This window comes from Camponotus floridanus, unplaced genomic scaffold (genome assembly GCF_003227725.1).
Source record: "Camponotus floridanus strain SB8 unplaced genomic scaffold, Cflo_v7.5 scaffold287, whole genome shotgun sequence".
Lineage (NCBI taxonomy): Eukaryota > Metazoa > Arthropoda > Insecta > Hymenoptera > Formicidae > Camponotus > Camponotus floridanus.
In genome coordinates, this window is record NW_020229422.1 from 105,516 (window position 1) to 124,682 (window position 19,167).

Below are 19,167 nucleotides of genomic sequence, written 5' to 3' on the forward strand. Positions count from 1 at the left end.
CTTATTTTTCGTTTGGTGTTCTGCAACTTTTTCATTATAATAAATTTCTAACACAATCTCATGTTTTGTACATCTCTATTATATATTATAATTTTATACGACAGTGTATTTATAGTTTTTTTTATTTTTGTGTCTATTGTGCTTACTCAATCATGCTAATAGATTTTTCATTATTATTATTATTATTATTATATTACACAATTATATATACAGCGTATATAATCAATATTTTTGTTGCATCATACCAAATCTAAAAGTAATTATAATACTTTTTTCAATTTTATTTATTAAGAAGATATAGAATAAAATCTAAATTTTTATCTCCTATTTATTCTAATGTCTTCTATTTATTGGAATGTACTATATAGTATGAGGAATTTATTAATTTATATAGTTTCTCAATGTTTATTATATACTTGAGTTATTAATTTGTAAAAAATTATATAATATGTGTTATAGCCTTGCAGACTATAACCTATTTAAATATTAGTACATATATATAATTAAATTAAGTGTCAGCATGAAATACTGTTGAGAAATGCGGCAGCCTGATAGAATCGCTGCCTCAGCAATCCAAGCGTAAGAACGTTCACCCGGAAGCGCGAAAACGCTAACGAAGGAATTCAACTTTGAACTTCCTTCATTAGCACTTGGACTTTGGACGACCCAGAAAAACCTCCATGACCATACATGGTCATGTCGCCGGGCGATCCCCTCCAAAAAATCCCCAAAATTAAGGGAATAAAAGCCGTCCACCGCGGATCCGCGGCGGACAGTCATAAACAGTGAATCTATAGTCAGAATAGTGCGCGAAGACTAACCGTTGATAAGACATAGTGCGAATCCGAGGGCTAGCCGCCAAACCGAGCTACGAAGCCCCGTAATAATAACTAATCACGAGAGGATCCAGGAAAGGACGACATTAAGGCCTAAGAAAACCGACTAAAAATAAGGGATAAATAAGTATATTCTGTTAAATAAATTTCTGTTGCTAAATAATTGGAGCGATCATTTTCCTCTCCCGGCTACCCCACACCCTGTGCCGCGCCGGGCACAACATTATTGGTGACAGCGGTGGGATATAGCCGAGATTAAGGACTGTCGAAAACTCCTTAACTCCTGCAACAGGAAAGAAAACACAGAATTAATAAATCAAATAAAGTCACTGCTAAACTAAAGCGGATAGACTTAAACACGGCAACACGTAACATATACGTACGACAGTGATAAAAAAGAAATCACGGCCAAGCAGCTGAAAGGAAACACCAGCGCTCAAGGACCAACGTCGATCCACGGTCAAGGCAACGCAACGCAGACGGACAACGCATCACCGACGCACCAACGCGGGACAACAACGATCCAGCAGCGTCAGCAGTCGAGCGACCCGAATAGCAACCCGATACGCGACCATGCGAGCCATTGTACTACTAATGTAAGTCAAAATTTACAATTAAATGTCGGAGCCAACAAAGCGAGTTAGGTTTCACCCGCGATTTCTAAGCGAGCCAACGCGATTAGAGAATAGGTCAGGACTTGTACCACCGATACAAGTAGCGGAAGAAGCTGTCCGCGACATACGAGATAGCGTGCGAAAAAATTTAGAAAATTATTATCCGAGTTCTGAGTCACCTGAAGCGCGTAATATCGATACTTCCGAACAAAACGGATCACGCGTTAATCAAGTAACATTCAGAAGAAATTATTCGCCATTATCCGTCGACCTTAGTATTCTAAATCCGGGAAGAAATATGAACCACGAAGCTGTCGAAAGAGAAATCGAACGCATGCGAGCACAACAAGCCGAACAAGGTGCCGCCGCGACCCATGAGGATGCCGGCGTCCACCCGGCCGAGGGCACAAGTAATATCTTGTTAGCCGAACTTATCCAAAACTTTCGCGACATGCAGGCAGAAATAATAAACCTACGCGAACAAATGCACAATATGCTTACTAATCGAGGAAATATAAATGAAACACGAGTAAATTCAGAAGACGTCCCCCTCGATATAACATACGGCCGCACTGAAAGAGATATAAGAAATAGGCGTAGCGCCGCCCCGCACTACTTACCATTAAAAGAAGCGCGAATAATGATTCCCGAGTTTGACGGAACATCGCGACATAAATTACAAGAATTTCTGAACGCTTGTACATACGCGGTACAAAACATTAATCCCGCGGATGAAGAGTCATTGATGCAAGCAATTTTGTATACTAAGCTAAAAGGAAAAGCCATACAAGATTTTGAAACGCGAGACGTACAAACCTTCGAAGAATTGAAACAACAACTCGAAGCTTGCTATCAGGCGAAGCAAAGCACGACGCACTTACAGATCGAGTTCAACTCGTTAAAACAAAAATCAAGTGAAAATGCTTACGCTTTCGGACAGCGTGTTGATTTAATAGCTATGAAATTATACGAATCTATGGTGGAAGGAGAGGAACGATCCTCTACCTTTAAAAGGGCAATCCAAGAAACGATTAAAAAACAAGCTTTAATAAATTATCAAATTGGACTGCGAGAAGAATTAAAAACTCTCGTACGTTCACAAAGGTATACCACGCTCCAGGAAGCTATAAACGGCGCGAGCATGGAAGAAAAACTTATTGGACCAACAGGCACCCGAGCTTATGGTTTCGCAAATAAAAATAAAAATGACACTAAACCAACGCGAGCAAATAGAGATCCAAATATTCAATGCTTTAAATGCGGAAAAAATGGACATTACGGACGCGACTGTCGAAATAGCAAATTTACGTTACCAAAACCAGAAAAAAATTCGCGAGTAAATACCGTGAATAAATTTTGCAAGCATTGCAAAAAATCAGGACACACCCGTGAGGAATGTTGGAATTTGAACGGACATCCTAAAGTAAATAACACTAAAAACCGCGATTCCAAGCCAATTAATAAAATAAAACATAAGGAAAGCATGCGTGAGCAAAAAACTCCGCATAGGCAGAGAAAAAAAGAGCACTGACTCTTCAAGCGATAGCGAAGGAGAAGAGGAGGAAGCGAGAAAGAAACAACCGCGACCTGCCTCAGAATATCGCATAACACATGTTAAAAATACGCACACGTCAGCCAAAGATGAGCTGCTGCAAGTATCATTACCGATCCGTGAAGCAAAGGGCGAAACGATAAATATGCTGTACGATTCCGGATCAACAATTTCTCTAATTAAATTAAAAAACTTGAAGGATGATACACCTATATATGAAAAGAAAATTGCGCTCACAGGAATCAGTGGACATAGGATATATACACTAGGGAAGATGTACGCGACAATTATAATCAACAAGCGTATCATCAAGCATGCATTTTATGTCGTAAGGGATGACATAGCAATAGAACATGAAGGAATTTTAGGAATAGATTTTCTTAAAAAACAAACAGCAATCTGCGATTATGAACGAAATCAAATAAAAATAAAGGATAGCATATTAAAATTGCATCCATGCAAAAAAATAACTCTGAAACCACGTAGCGAAACAATTATCAAAGCAGCTGTAAACCAGAATCAAATAGGAATAGTCCGTACAAGCGAAACAGCGCCAGGAGTATATATCGGAAGCTGCCTGGTAGAACCAAACAATTTTGCATGTAAGTATAATGAACACAACGGACAATACCATTGAATTAGCAACCCCCATAGTTACACTGGAGGACATGGAGGAAAATATAAAAGAGATAAACACCATAGAAACGGGAAGAATAATGAAAAATACTATATCTCGTAAGCAGCAAATTTGACAGTTATTGAGAACGCAGCATCTGAACGCAGAAGAGAGGCAGACACTCTTTACAATCTGCGAGGAATACAGTGACGTTTTCCACTTAGAGGGAGAACCACTGACATGCACCGCGACGGTAGAGCATGAAATAAACACACGTGCTGATACCGCACCGGTGAACGTGAGACCATATCGCTTGCCAGAAAAACATAAGACGGAGGTCAATCAGCAAATAAACGAAATGTTGAAAAATGAAATCATTCGAACTAGCACAAGTCAATGGAATGCACCACTGCTAGTAGTACCGAAAAAAATGGACGCATCTGGAAAACCGAAGCTCCGAGTGGTAATAGATTTCCGGAAGCTAAATGAGCTAACGATAGGCGATTCATTTCCTTTACCAAACATAACTGACATTCTGGATCAGCTAGGAAATGCGAAATATTTTACTACATTAGATTTAGCATCGGGATATCATCAAATTCCGATGACTGAACGGGATAAAATGAAAACAGCTTTTTCCACTCCCTACGGTCATTACGAATTTAATCGAATGCCGTTCGGATTAAAAAATGCGCCAGCAACATTTCAAAGATTAATGAATTCCGTCCTAACAGGAATACAAGGACTCAGGTGTTTAGTTTATCTTGACGACATCGTAATATACGGATCAAGTCTAGACGATCATAACAAGCGACTTAAAGAAGTGCTGCAACGACTGCGAAAATTTAATTTAAAGCTACAGCCAGATAAATGCGAATTTTTTCGCAAGGAAGTAATTTACTTGGGACATATTATTTCTGAAAGCGGAATAGCTCCAGACCCTTCAAAACTAACAGCAATAAGAGAATTTCCGACGCCGAAAAAAATCAAGGATATTCAATCCTTTATAGGACTAGCAGGATACTATAGAAAATTTATTGAAAATTTCTCGCGAATCGCTAAGCCACTCACAAAATTAACAAAAAAGACAGAGAAATTCGAGTGGACAATGGAACAGCAAGCAGCATTCGAAACGTTAAAAGAAAAATTGATGACTGCACCAGTGCTGAAATATCCTGATTTTACGGAAGAATTCATTGTGACCACCGATGCATCCGACTATGCGATCGGAGCAGTGTTATCACAAGGAGAAGTAGGCAACGACCGACCAATTGCTTACGCCAGCAGAATATTGGCAAAGGCGGAACAAAATTATAATACTACAGAAAAGGAATTATTAGCAATCGTATGGGCTGTTAAACATTTTAGACCATACGTATATGGAACGAAATTTAAAATTGTAACCGATCACAAACCACTAATATGGTTATTTAATGTAAACGACCCCGGATCTAGATTGATCCGATGGAGATTGAAACTTGAAGAATATGATTATGAAATAATCCATAAAGCCGGACGAGCGAACGCAAACGCCGACGCGCTAAGTCGCAACGCGATACCCAGTACATCCATAGAAAAGGATGAAGAAATTCTGAAGATAGAAGAGGAAGAAGAAGAAGGAAATACTGATAATATAAAAACATATACAGAGGAAGAGAAGCAACAAATATTATCAGAATATCATGAGGCACCTGTAGGAGGGCATCAAGGAATCGAACGAACAATTAAAAGAATTCGATTAAAACACAATTGGAAAGGTTTAACGAAAGATGTTGAACAATACATCGCAAAATGCGAATCTTGTCAAAAGAATAAATTATCGAGGAAAAATAAAGTCCCTTTAATAATTACTGACACGCCAAGTAGACCATTCGAAAAATGTGCATTAGATATAGTCGGACCATTAACCGTCACTAATAATGGAAATAAATATTTATTGACTTTCCAAGACAATTTAACGAAATTTAGCAAAGCAATTCCGATTCCGAACCAAGAAGCAAACACCATTAGTAAAGAATTTGTTACAAAAATAATACTCGAGCACGGGATACCGGAAAAAATTTTAACAGATCAAGGAACAAATTTCCTTAGCGAAATATTTAAGAATACTTGTAAACTATTGAAAATAAATAAAATACAAACAACCGCGTATCACCCAGAAAGTAACGGCGCGTTAGAACGATCGCATCGAACATTAACAGAATATCTAAGACATTATATAAATGAGGACCAAACTGATTGGGACGAATGGATACCGTTCGCAATGTTCACATACAACACAACACCGCACACCGCTACAGGGTATACACCTTTCGAGTTAATATACGGACATCAAGCAGAAATTCCGACAGCGCTAACTAAACCGTCTAAACCGACGTACAATTACGATGATTACGCGCAAGAAATGAAAGAAAGACTACGTGCAACTAATCAGCTTGCGAAAGAACATTTAAAAGAAGAAAAATTTAAAGCAAAAAAGCAGTATGATAAAAATACAAGGGAAGCACATTTTAAGATAGGCGACAAAGTATTGATTTACGACGAAACTCTGCGACGAGGAAGATCAAAGAAATTAGAATCGGTATGGACTGGGCCATATACGATCTTAGAGAAAAATTCGGACGTGAATTACACCGTAAAAAAAAGGAAGAAAAACCGTGCGCATGCACATAAATAAATTAAAATTATTTATAGAAAATTAAAGGAAAAAATGAATAAAACTTACCGAGAAGGAGGCTGCAGCACACCGCTACGGCCTGCGCGGCGCTCACAGGCCAGCCGCCAAAAACTGCGACGGTCCAGCTGCCGCTGGAAACGTAAACGGGCCCACAGCCCAGGAAGATCCATCGGTTCACAGGGCACCTTTAAACGGACCTGTCGAGTACCGGTGGATAAATCCACCCGCACCGATAAACCATATGGTCCCCGCGAATATACACGGTCACAAGCTTGACCAAAGGGCTCAGGAAGTGATACCCTTTCATCAACGGGCACTCGCGACGTCAGTTCGATAAACTCTAATAGGCACTCCTCGTTAATAAATTTTTCCAAAATCGTATACATGACAAGGAAAAAGGGGGAAGCAAAAATAACCTTTCACGTTGGAATATAACAAGAAAGTGACAGCAAAAAATAAGCTAACCACAGAGTTAATCAAGAAAAGTAATAGATAAGAGAGAAGAAAACGCAAGGAAGACATAATATAATACCTAAAATATATAATTACAGAACACTGACGCTGGGAATCAACCCCGTCCGTACCAAGAAAGACGAAACCCGTCTCCCGTTCGAAATGGCGGAATTTGATAACACGCCAGGAATATATTATGAAAAAATTGGAAACCTGCATCAAACCAACCGAATGTGAAAGCTAGTTATTAAATTAGATATAACTGAACTAAATGATAGAACATGGCAAGTAAACCAATACATCGAACAAACAAGCAAAATGTGCACCGAGGCTAATTTCGAAAGAAGCATCCAACGAACTTGCGAGAATCTTAAAAAAATAATTAATAATGATGCTAATACCTTAGCTAAAATAATAAAATTGATAAATACTTTATATAAGGCTCGAACGAATAAACGTAGAGGTCTAATCGACGGAATAGGTGCGATAACGAAAACTTTATTCGGAATTATGGATGCGAACGATAGAAAATTAATAAACGAACAGATACAGTTGTTACAAAATAATCAGCAAACATTGGAACACGCAACGAAAAATCAAATCAAAGTCCTAAACACCACTATAATTCATTTAAATAAATTAGAGAATATATTAGATTATAACGGTAAATTAATGAACCACTACATTAGGGAATACACTACGCGCGAGGAAATAGACGAACATTTCACCATAATCATAGCAATGATTAACGATTTAATTAGGGATGCAAAAGACATTTTAGAATATCTTACATATGTACGTAAGGGCACAATACATCCTTTGCTAACGCCGATAAATGAAATTATTCTACATTTAAAAGAAGCGATAGTACAGTTACCGCAAGGAGCATATTTTCCATTTCAAATAAAAAACGACGAATGGCTAACGATCGAAAATTATATAAAAGTAAGCGCGTATTGCGAGAAAACAAGCATATACACAATCTTAAAATTTCCATTAATTACACAACCAATATTTGACATCTTAAATGTAATTCCGTTACCGACACCTAACTACGAAAATAATTTTATACATACGGAAGTAACTAATAAGTTGATTGCTATAAATAAAGAAACACATACCTATCTAATTCTAAAAAAACAAGATTTAAACGAGTGTACAAATAGTAATAATTTATATATATGCGAAAAGAATCAACCGATCTATTATGTTAACGAAAATACACCGTGCGAAGCGAAAATTTATGTACAAGGACAAAATTATCGAAATCAATGTAATATAGGTCATAAGAAAGCGACTCACACAATATGGATCACATTACAACAACCGCACTCTTGGTTATATTCGACTGCATTCGAGCAGCATATTACAATAAAATGTAGTGATCACCCCGAATATAAAAAGATAATAAAAAACACAGGTCGAATTACGTTATATGATAACTGTAAACTAACTACTACAGACATGACGATACAGACAGAAACGATCACGTATAATACAAATATAGAAACATTTTTACCAGAATTTAATATAACGATCAAAGAAATTAACGACACACAAAATCGCGATTACGAATTTAAAAGAATTATAAATAATCCATTAGAATTAAAAGGACTAAGCAAAAAACTAAAAGAAATTAACGACAACTTAAATAATAACGACAGCAATTTTTTCAAACAAAAACAATTCATTTATACAACAGCTTCTAGTGGAATAACTATTTTAATAATTATAGCATTAGTAGCTTGGATAATTATCCAGCATAGGAAAAGAAAACCTAAACAACCAGCTATTATTACCTTAGTAGACGAAGTTGACAAATCGTATAGAATGCCTAAACCGATATTAAAAAGAAATAGAAGCACACAGTTTTAAAAACAAAAAGGGTATAAGCTAGATATAAGAAACGATTGTAATCACATTGTAAAACGGGAAAAAACATTATATTATATTCAATTCGTATTATAGAAAAACTTCGTTAAACCTCCGTTTTTCTTTTTTAACGGGGGAGGGATGTTATAGCCTTGCAGACTATAACCTATTTAAATATTAGTACATATATATAATTAAATTAAGTGTCAGCATGAAATACTGTTGAGAAATGCGGCAGCCTGATAGAATCGCTGCCTCAGCAATCCAAGCGTAAGAACGTTCACCCGGAAGCGCGAAAACGCTAACGAAGGAATTCAACTTTGAACTTCCTTCATTAGCACTTGGACTTTGGACGACCCAGAAAAACCTCCATGACCATACATGGTCATGTCGCCGGGCGATCCCCTCCAAAAAATCCCCAAAATTAAGGGAATAAAAGCCGTCCACCGCGGATCCGCGGCGGACAGTCATAAACAGTGAATCTATAGTCAGAATAGTGCGCGAAGACTAACCGTTGATAAGACATAGTGCGAATCCGAGGGCTAGCCGCCAAACCGAGCTACGAAGCCCCGTAATAATAACTAATCACGAGAGGATCCAGGAAAGGACGACATTAAGGCCTGAGAAAACCGACTAAAAATAAGGGATAAATAAGTATATTCTGTTAAATAAATTTCTGTTGCTAAATAATTGGAGCGATCATTTTCCTCTCCCGGCTACCCCACACCCTGTGCCGCGCCGGGCACAACATATGTTATATGAATAGTTATTACATATAAAAAAATTGAATGATTTTGAGCAGATGCTAATTATATATTATATTTATTTCTTATAAGTAAAAATTTATAACTTTTATAACTTTTAAGTAAAAGTTTTATATTTTAGAGATTTAAAGATTAAAAATTTCATTTTTTTTAAAATAAAGCTCTTTAAGTGAACTTACTTTTTTATATAAAATGATTTTGTAATATTTAAACAATTATAAGGATATAAAATAAGTAAAAATTGAATAGTTTAGTTTATTATCTATAGTTTGTATATATCCTATATATAACTATAGATTTTATTTTAAAAATATATAATTGTAAAATTTTAATTTAAAAATTTTTCTCAAATTTTTACGTTATCTTGCAACTGTGTTGGCAATTTGTAGATTTGTTCTTTGCAATGTCTTTGTAATGTTTCATTGCAACTTGCAAAATTGCAATGAAACATTACAGAGACATTCCTACAATGTAATTGTAATAATTTGTATTGTATGCAGGTTCTCTCGTTTTATCAAACATAGAAGTATTTTTAACTCACTCCAAAACGTAAATAGCATCTATAGTAAGGATTCAAACGTCTAGTCCGTGGGCCGTACCTTTGACACCCCTGATCTATGGTATGTCTATTATGCCTATGTATATACTACACGATGTGGTAAAAGATAACGATTTCGTTGTATTAATGAGAGCTTGCTATTTCCAGTTTGACTGCATCGAAAGAATAAGTAAGATTAAGTGTATTAATTATTAAATACACATTTAAGTGTTGATACGCGTTAAGTGCACAAGTATTAATACGCGATTAAGAACACGTTTAAGTGTTACGCAACTGAATATAAGAACACGATTAAAATTTATTTTCAACAGAACTTTGTTGAGGTAAGTTTACCATAATACCACAATATAATAAATTATAAGTTTATAATGTAATAAATTGTTATATTAAATTAATAGACACACACCACATATACATATACTTATTCACATTATTATTATTATGCAGATTATTATGAATGCTTTCTAACAATATATACAATGCTCCGATTTTATAACTTTTATTAACGACGATAACATTATTATTAATATTATTGTATACATATTTTGATGTTAAAATATGTATATAATACATGATAATGATAATGATATTATCGTTAAAAATTATAAAATCGTAGTATAAATAAAACCATAAAATATAGTATATATATATATATATATATATATATATATATATTTCAGTTTTGTAATTTTAAAAGATATAAATATGTAATATACAAATTTATATTTATATATTTGTATATTTATTAATCTTAATTTGAAAACGATTCATTTTCAAGTGAATAAATACTTTACAATATATTTAATACTTTTACAATATATTTGCTAATTGATTTTAATTTTATCAGAAGTTTTTAATTTTATCAGATATTATTTTTTCTATAAGTTTCGATGAATAAAACATTGTTTACATTATAATATGTATAACATTTTTATGAATAATTTATTAAAATTTGTAAAAAATGTAATAATATTTAAAGAAAATTAAAATAATTCTTATTTGAAAGCTTAATAATATCATAAAACTTATATATAACTTATATATTACTTAATTTATATTAATTGTATTATTGTGTAAATGTAAAAGTATTATCATAACACTTTTTTTACAATTCAATTTATTAAGAAGAAATAGATCGAAATATTTAGATTTCTAATCTTGAATTGAGAAGAAAAATAAATCAAAATGTTTGCATTTTTAATCTTAAGTTAAAAAAAATAAATCAAAAATTGTCTACATTTCTATTTCTATATAAACAATTAAAATTATGTTTGTATATTGAATATTATGAAAGGCTACAATGGTTCTTTGTATTAATTTTTCTAATTGTACGTTTTAAATACTTTTGTGTCATTCAAATAATTTGCAATTTTATTTTAAGAAGAGAATCTATAATAATTTTGCATATAATTTACATTATGATTTACAAAAAAAAACATTGACATTTAAAACATGACAAATTATTGATATAGAAGAATGAATAGAATATGTAAATTGTATTTTTTATATTTTCATCCCGTAATCAGGAAATAATATTTTTTAAAACATTTTTAAAAATTTTTATAAAATATTTTTGAAACACTATTTTAAAGCATTAAAATTATAAATCTTTTTTAATTCATTAAAAAAAAATAATTATTTTAATATTTTCTTTAAATTATTATTTCAAACAACAGATTCATGTAAAATAATTAATGAAATATATATATATATATATATATCTCATCTTTGTATATTTTGTAGGATAATTATTAATTTTGCATCTTTACAATATTAAATCTAAAAATGTCACAATATAATTTGGATGATTCGGAAGATCATAACTCAAATCATATATTTCAAAACTCTGAAAATCATATTGATAAACTTATTGAAATTGACAATTTAAATGCAATGGAACTATTAACACCAAGTGATGTACTTGAAAGTATACAAATGTATGATTCAACAGTGTAAGTAAAAAGTTTATGAAAATTGAAGAAAAAAAAAGGAATAACAATTATAAATAAAATAGAATAAACAATTATTTTAATTAATTTTCATTATTCTTTTATATTTTTTGTATTCTTTGCATTTTTTGCATTATTTTTTGTATTATTTATTGTTTTTAAAATTTTAATAATTAATCTTAATATTAATTTAAAAAAAAAAAATATATATATATATATATATATATATATATACATACACACACACACACATATCCAATGTAACATAAATAATGCAAAAAATACAAAAGAATAATGAAAATTAATTAAAATAATTGTTTATTCTGTTCGGTTTATACATATATATACACACACACACATACACATAACACATGTACTCACAAAGTAAATTATAAATTACGAAGAAACCTGTTGATTTTATTAAAATTTGATTTTATAAAAACTTTTATTAGTATAAAGAATATGCAATAAAAGTAAGGAATTTAATTTAAAAAATTCAAAGTAAGTTTCCCTTGATTTTGAAGACTTAAAATTAAACTAATAAAATCAATAAATAGATCTCTTTTTTAAACTCTAATTTTTATCTGAAATATTTTTTATAAATTTATAAAACAATTTTACATTATTTTGATCTGTAGAATATATAAAAGATGTTTGACAATAAGTAAGACAAAATTTAAGGAATGATTCTACATGATAAAATAAAACAAAAATCAAAAGTAACAAAATTTTTGTAGAGACTTCATTTTTTAATTATAAATATTTAAAAGTTTGTTTAAAAAGTATCCAGAATTTAGCAATTCACTGTACACTTTTGCGTTACATAATATTTTAAGAGCGATATAGCTTATGCTCGCTAAAAATTTTGTAGATTACCATGTTTCAGACACCTTTCACACAAATTTTCAAATACTTATAATTAAAAAAAACGAAGCTTTCATTGAATTTTTGTTATTCTTGATTTTCGTCTTATTTTATCAAGTAGAATCATTTCTTAAACTTTATCCCGCCTGTTGTCGAACATCTTGTATATATATATATATATATATATATATATATATATATATATATATGAATATGTGTAAAGTGTGCGCGCCTTCTAATTTATTATTAATTATATTAATTATATTAATTAAATTATATTATTAATTATATTAATTAAATTATATTAGTGAAATTGTTGGCTATGTTGATAACATCGAATCTCCACGTTGCGTGGGCTCGCAACAACAATATAAGTTCTTCAAATTTTATTTAAATAACGGAAAAGGAAAAAGGGTTCAAATTGTTGCCTGGAATGATGACATTGATTTTGTGGAACATCATATAAAAGTAAACACTGTAAGTATTATTATTATTTTTAATTTTTAATTTTTATTTATTTATTAATGTTTCCGTGAAATATTTTTTGTTGTTCATGTTCTATAAATATATTCTTTATAAATATAAATAAATAAATAATTAATATATATATATATATATATATATATATATATAACATTTTCATTTTAGATACTTATTATAAATAAATAAATATATATATATATATATATATGTATATATATATATATATACATATATATATATATTTATTTATTTATTTATAATAAGTATCTAAAATGAAAATGTTTACTAAAAAATTCTTATAAATTATTAGAAGAGGAAAAAAATATATATACATATACACTGTATACACATATAATATGCAATTTACGATAAAATGTAAACTTTATAAATTTTTATAAGTATTAATGAATCTTCATATGTGCGTATTCTTTGTGTCAAAAAAAATGTAAAAAAGATAGTCTAGAAAATCATGTATATACGTCGTTATATTTAATCTACTGTCTAAAGAAATATTTAAATCATCATTATTTGATTTTGAATCAAGTCGTTCTATCTTACAATTAATTTAATATATACACACAGTGATATTGCTTTTATCGCTAACAGTATTTTTATTATTTTATAGACACAATTGGTGTAATATAAAATAAATATTAGAAATAAGAATCAAATATTAAACATTAGGAAACGAGAGAAAAATAGAAAGATCTATATTTTTTTCTTTTCTTGATATTTAATATTTAACTTTTATTCTCAATACATTGTTTTTATTATACATTACATATTATTATACATTTTTTATTACATTTTTATTATACATTACATATTATTATTTCACGTTTTTATTATACATTACGTATATTACATATTATTATACATCACATTAGGTTTTAATAATAGTTGATATTTGCTTATAAATCATTCTGTGTTAAACAAATTACTTACAAATAAAAATTCTTTTTAAGTTGTGAATTTATATACAAATGAAATATATATATTATATATATTATATATATATATATATATATATTATATATATTATATATATTACGTTAGAGATATATACAAATACGTTACAGATATATATAAATAAACATATCTATTCTTTATCGTAAATAGCATTTGTACATGTATATTTCACACAACACACGTGTGTGTGTGTGTGTGTGTGTGTGTGTGTGTGTGTGTGTGTGTGTGTATAATATATAATTCATTACATATTTCACATAATATGTATATAATATGTAATTTTTCATTGATAATTTTTGACCCAAAATCCTATTTTATAACATATATAATACAAAGAATATATTATATAACATAATCTATAATATTAATAATATTATAATACAAAGAATATATTATATAACATAATCTATAACATAACAATATATTATAAAAATTATTATATTAATAATAATATGCATAATAATTACAATAAAATTACATATGTAGTGTTATACTTTTAAACAAATATAATGTGTGTATTTTATCTATCATTCTTTTCATAATCTTTTAATTTCGATATTTATATTAATATAATTATACACATTATTATATTATTTTATTAAATATTATTATTTTATTAAAATATAAAATATTTAATTTATAACTTGTAATTCTTTAAAAATTTATGTAAAATATATGTATAATTATATTTTTAATATTAAAATACATTTCATAAAATAGATTATTCATTTGGATGGTACTCAGGCACGTCCACCAAAAATACCTCAATTCAACAATGGTAATATGCCGTATGAGCTATTAATAAAATCAAATACAATAATTTCAAATCTTGGAAAATTTGAACCAATGGAAATAGTAGATACCACACCTGAGACAATTGAATTATCTGATGTATTAATGCTACAAAAAATCGCATTAGTGAGTATTCTTTATATAATTTCTTTTTTTTATTAATATAATATTATAATATAAATATAAAAATATATAAATATTTTTCATATAATTTTTTAATCCATATACCTTTTTTTAATTAATACGTTATTAGAATTTGAAATAAATATAGTATAATAAATAAATATTTTTTTTATATCAATCGTTTACATATCAAACATTCAAATTTTAAATTGTTTAAAATTATTTTTTAAACTAATTATTCTACTTATTCTTCCATAAACTTCAATTATTTGGTTGTTTTTAAATTTTGAATAATTGAAATCTATTTAAAAAATATAGTTTTAAAAAATTAAATAAATGAAAATGATTGATATTTAGATGATATCAGAAAAAAATTTATTCGTTATAAATGATTCAGATATTAAGTGATCCATGCAAATTTGATTTTAAATTATTAAAAGATTTAAAACATAGATAATATGTTCTATTATTATTTAAGACAATTATGCGAAACATTTGTTAAAATTTTAAAAGAAACGCTCTATAAATGACAACGGTTATATAGTAATAATGGACTGTCTTTTCTCATCACGAACTAATACTTACGTAAATTGGTGAATTTTTCTTAATTAATTTCTCATTAATTGTTGTAAGAATCATAAAATGATAAAAAATTCTTCTTTTTTCTGTTTAACTTCTTCTATATACAAGAGAGATAATGTAGTTGTTATTATTGGATACACTGCACATACACATACATATTCATACTTACACACACAATAAAGTTATTTATATTAAAATACTATGAAATAAACTATAATTATGATTATTATAATTATAAAAATTAAATTACAATGTTTTTAATATAAAGATGACTATTATAATTAAGAAATGAGTTATTTTTCAGGACTTATATTTATATAGCTTTTTATCTTTTTTTCCGGTCCCGAATCACTTCTCGAAGTATTGCGGGCAGTTTTTCGAACACTATATATAATATAGGCGTATATATATATAAAATCAAAAATTTTATTAAAAAATAATAACAGGATTATTGATAATATAATATAAAATATTATTTATATCTTTTAGAATTTTCTTATATTTATTTAAAATAGAACAATATATTTTATATATAACCCAGACAGCACACAGATATTCATAAAATATTCTACAAATATCCTTGAAGGATATTGAAAATATCCATAAAATGTCCGTTTTATGTTCCTCAAATATACAGTGGATATCCTTAGCATATCCGAATATGAAATTGGAGTACATAATTTAAACCCTGATGTGTCCAAAAGACATCCGATGGACGATTATTGGACATAAATTAGCAATAACAAATATACAAAACGGATTTTATATGGACATAATAAGGAGATGAAAAAGGGATTACATACAAAATTTGAATTTACACATTAAAAAGATAAAATATATATTTTTTTAAGCAATACATTTATTAAAGAAAATTTATATCACATATACATTAATGCAATATCACATATTATTTAAATGTTACTTTTTTTGCACAAAACTATTATAAAACAGATAATTAAAAAAAAAATGTATATTATATGTGTGAAAAAAGAACAATCTTTATGATCTAAACATATAATTTTTAAACGAAACATATATATTTCAATCCCTAAATAATAATATAATTTATTTTATATAAAATTTTACATAAAAATTTTATATAAAAAATTTATTTGTAATTTATACTTGCATATTGCACTTTACATCTTAAATAAATAATGAACAATTATTTTCGTTTATTTGCCGGACATTTACTTGTCCGACTTATAAAATCAATTTAATATCCGAAACCCGTGCTTTTAGGTCAGAAATTAAATTGAACAATACATTTTTAATTTTATTTGTTACCTTTTGCAAACTTTATATAATTCTCATAACTAAAACTTAAATACGAGAAAGATAGTGCATCGCACGTCACGTAGCGGTAAACGAACGAACTAATACATGCTTGCGTGCTCGCGAGAAACTTTGACCTCCAAGACCGGACATCTTGTGGACGTCCAAATATTGACTACTAACAGATGTCTTAAATCGGATGTACAATGGACGTTTATTTTATGTCCATGGACGTGCAGACGTAAAATGGACATAAAATGAATGTCCGTAGAATGTCCTGTGCTGTCTGGGAATTATTATTATTTTTGTTAATATATATTCGTCAAATATTTCTAGTATTGAGAGGATACGTAAAGACGAATTTTGCTGAAGTATATAACAACAACATGAACAAAATTATTGGATGTGGTGCAATAACTGATGGCACATTCAAACTGGAAATTCATGTAATAAATTTTAGTAACGATGATTATACTTTACTTGATATTAGAAAAGGTGATCATATAGAAATTATTGGTATCATGCAAACTACAGGTAATAAACTGTAACGATGCACCCCGAAATGCATCGTTTCCCGGCAAACATCAGCCGGAAGCTGCCGCCCGACGACCACCGGTCGGGCAGAGGCAGAGGGCTGTGTGCCCACTTTTTGAAACTTAGCAAAAAGCCGGGTAGGAAGTCCGACAGAACATCGTCGGCCGGGAGCCGCCGATTGAGAACCGCACGCGGCATCCCGAACACCGTCACCGGGAGCCGCCGAATGAGAACTCCGCGACGAATATACCGTTATTTTTCCGTCGCCCGGTGGGAGTTAATAACAAATACGCCGGCGCGTGCCGCAATTAGCGGTATAAAATAGGCTCCCGGTGACACTTGAGATCAGATCCTTCCGATCCTCCTAGCCGAGCTAGTCTGAAGGCAAGCTACGAGAAAGAGGAAATCCTGCGAGATCAGAAGGCCAGAAGGTAGTGCGAACGCTGCCTCCGCCGATTGATATCGGTGCCTTCACAAATCGCCTCCAAATATACTTCAGGTGTCGCATCTATCCCGAGGTGGAACACGAGCCGCCTCCGACGCTTGCTAGCGTCGCGACGCCATCCTACTCCTAATATCCTTCGGAAACAAATAATTCTTAAAGGGCCATCCCACCGGGCTTAAAGCGAGCGCAATAAACCGTGCGCAAAAACGCGCGCGATAAGAAAGTAAAGGACGCATCTAATACCGCGAACGGCGCGATTGCAGTCCGCCGAAATTATAGTTTATATTTGCATACTCCGGTATTGCGACCGTATCCTCGCCTGTACTCGAGACCCGAGGCACCGTTACTATTGTTACCGCAATTAGATAGTTTATATTTATATCGCGCCTCACCGCCGCCCGCTCCAAGCGAACGAGCGATTTATCGATCTATCGCGCTTTAACACTCGCGGCGACCGAAATCACACACACATACACACACACACACACTTGTAACGCATACATATACAAATACACGCATCAATTAAGCACACGTACATCTTATTCTCTGTACCTGGAACCGACGGCTATCCGCAATCAGAAATTCGCGGTACGGGAAAGAAAACCGCGTGTCACATTGGCGCCCGAACACTGGACTCGAAGAATTGAGAAGCGAGCCGTTTCATTGTTTTGTGTATTGCGAGAATATTTTGTTGGTTGCTTATTATTGTTATAAACCGCAGCCATGAAGCGGTGGATCTACGGGTTACCGAAATCACAATTAGCGGCAATCGCGCGATCCTACGGCATCGACGACTCGGGACTGCTGGACGATCTTCGACGGCGTATGAGCGGGTACGTGGACAATCATCCCGACGAATTCGAGGCGTGGGGTCGGGAATCAATCAGCGACTTTGCACCGGTCACCGCCATTAACCCGCCCGGGACCCCCGAGGTCCACTCATACGAGGTCACGGACGCGAAAACAATTAATCAGATTCGTAAGTGGGGATGTCATTTCGATGGACGGGACCCCGCCGCCTTTATCGAACGCCTGCAGGAACTGCGGGACGGTTACGGATTTTCGGGAGCTCATATGCGCCTCCCTGAGGTGCTGAAGGGGGATACCCTTTTATGGTATCTCTATCACCGCGAAGACTGGCAGACTTGGGAGGATTTTGAACGCGCTTTCCGGTTGCAATATTTTCCCCGCCGATACACCGCCTCCCT

General features: G+C 31.4%; 1 protein-coding gene across 1 annotated transcript; it reads left to right on the forward strand.

The window, feature by feature from the left end:
- Positions 1 to 11,728: 11,728 nt before the first annotated feature.
- LOC112638324 lies at positions 11,729 to 17,640 on the forward strand. The gene is made up of 4 exons (XM_025409822.1): positions 11,729 to 11,895; positions 13,065 to 13,233; positions 14,929 to 15,126; positions 17,515 to 17,640. Exons 1-4 carry the CDS (start codon positions 11,729 to 11,731, stop codon positions 17,638 to 17,640), a joined length of 660 nt encoding a protein of 219 aa, XP_025265607.1.
- Positions 17,641 to 19,167: the final 1,527 nt, after the last annotated feature.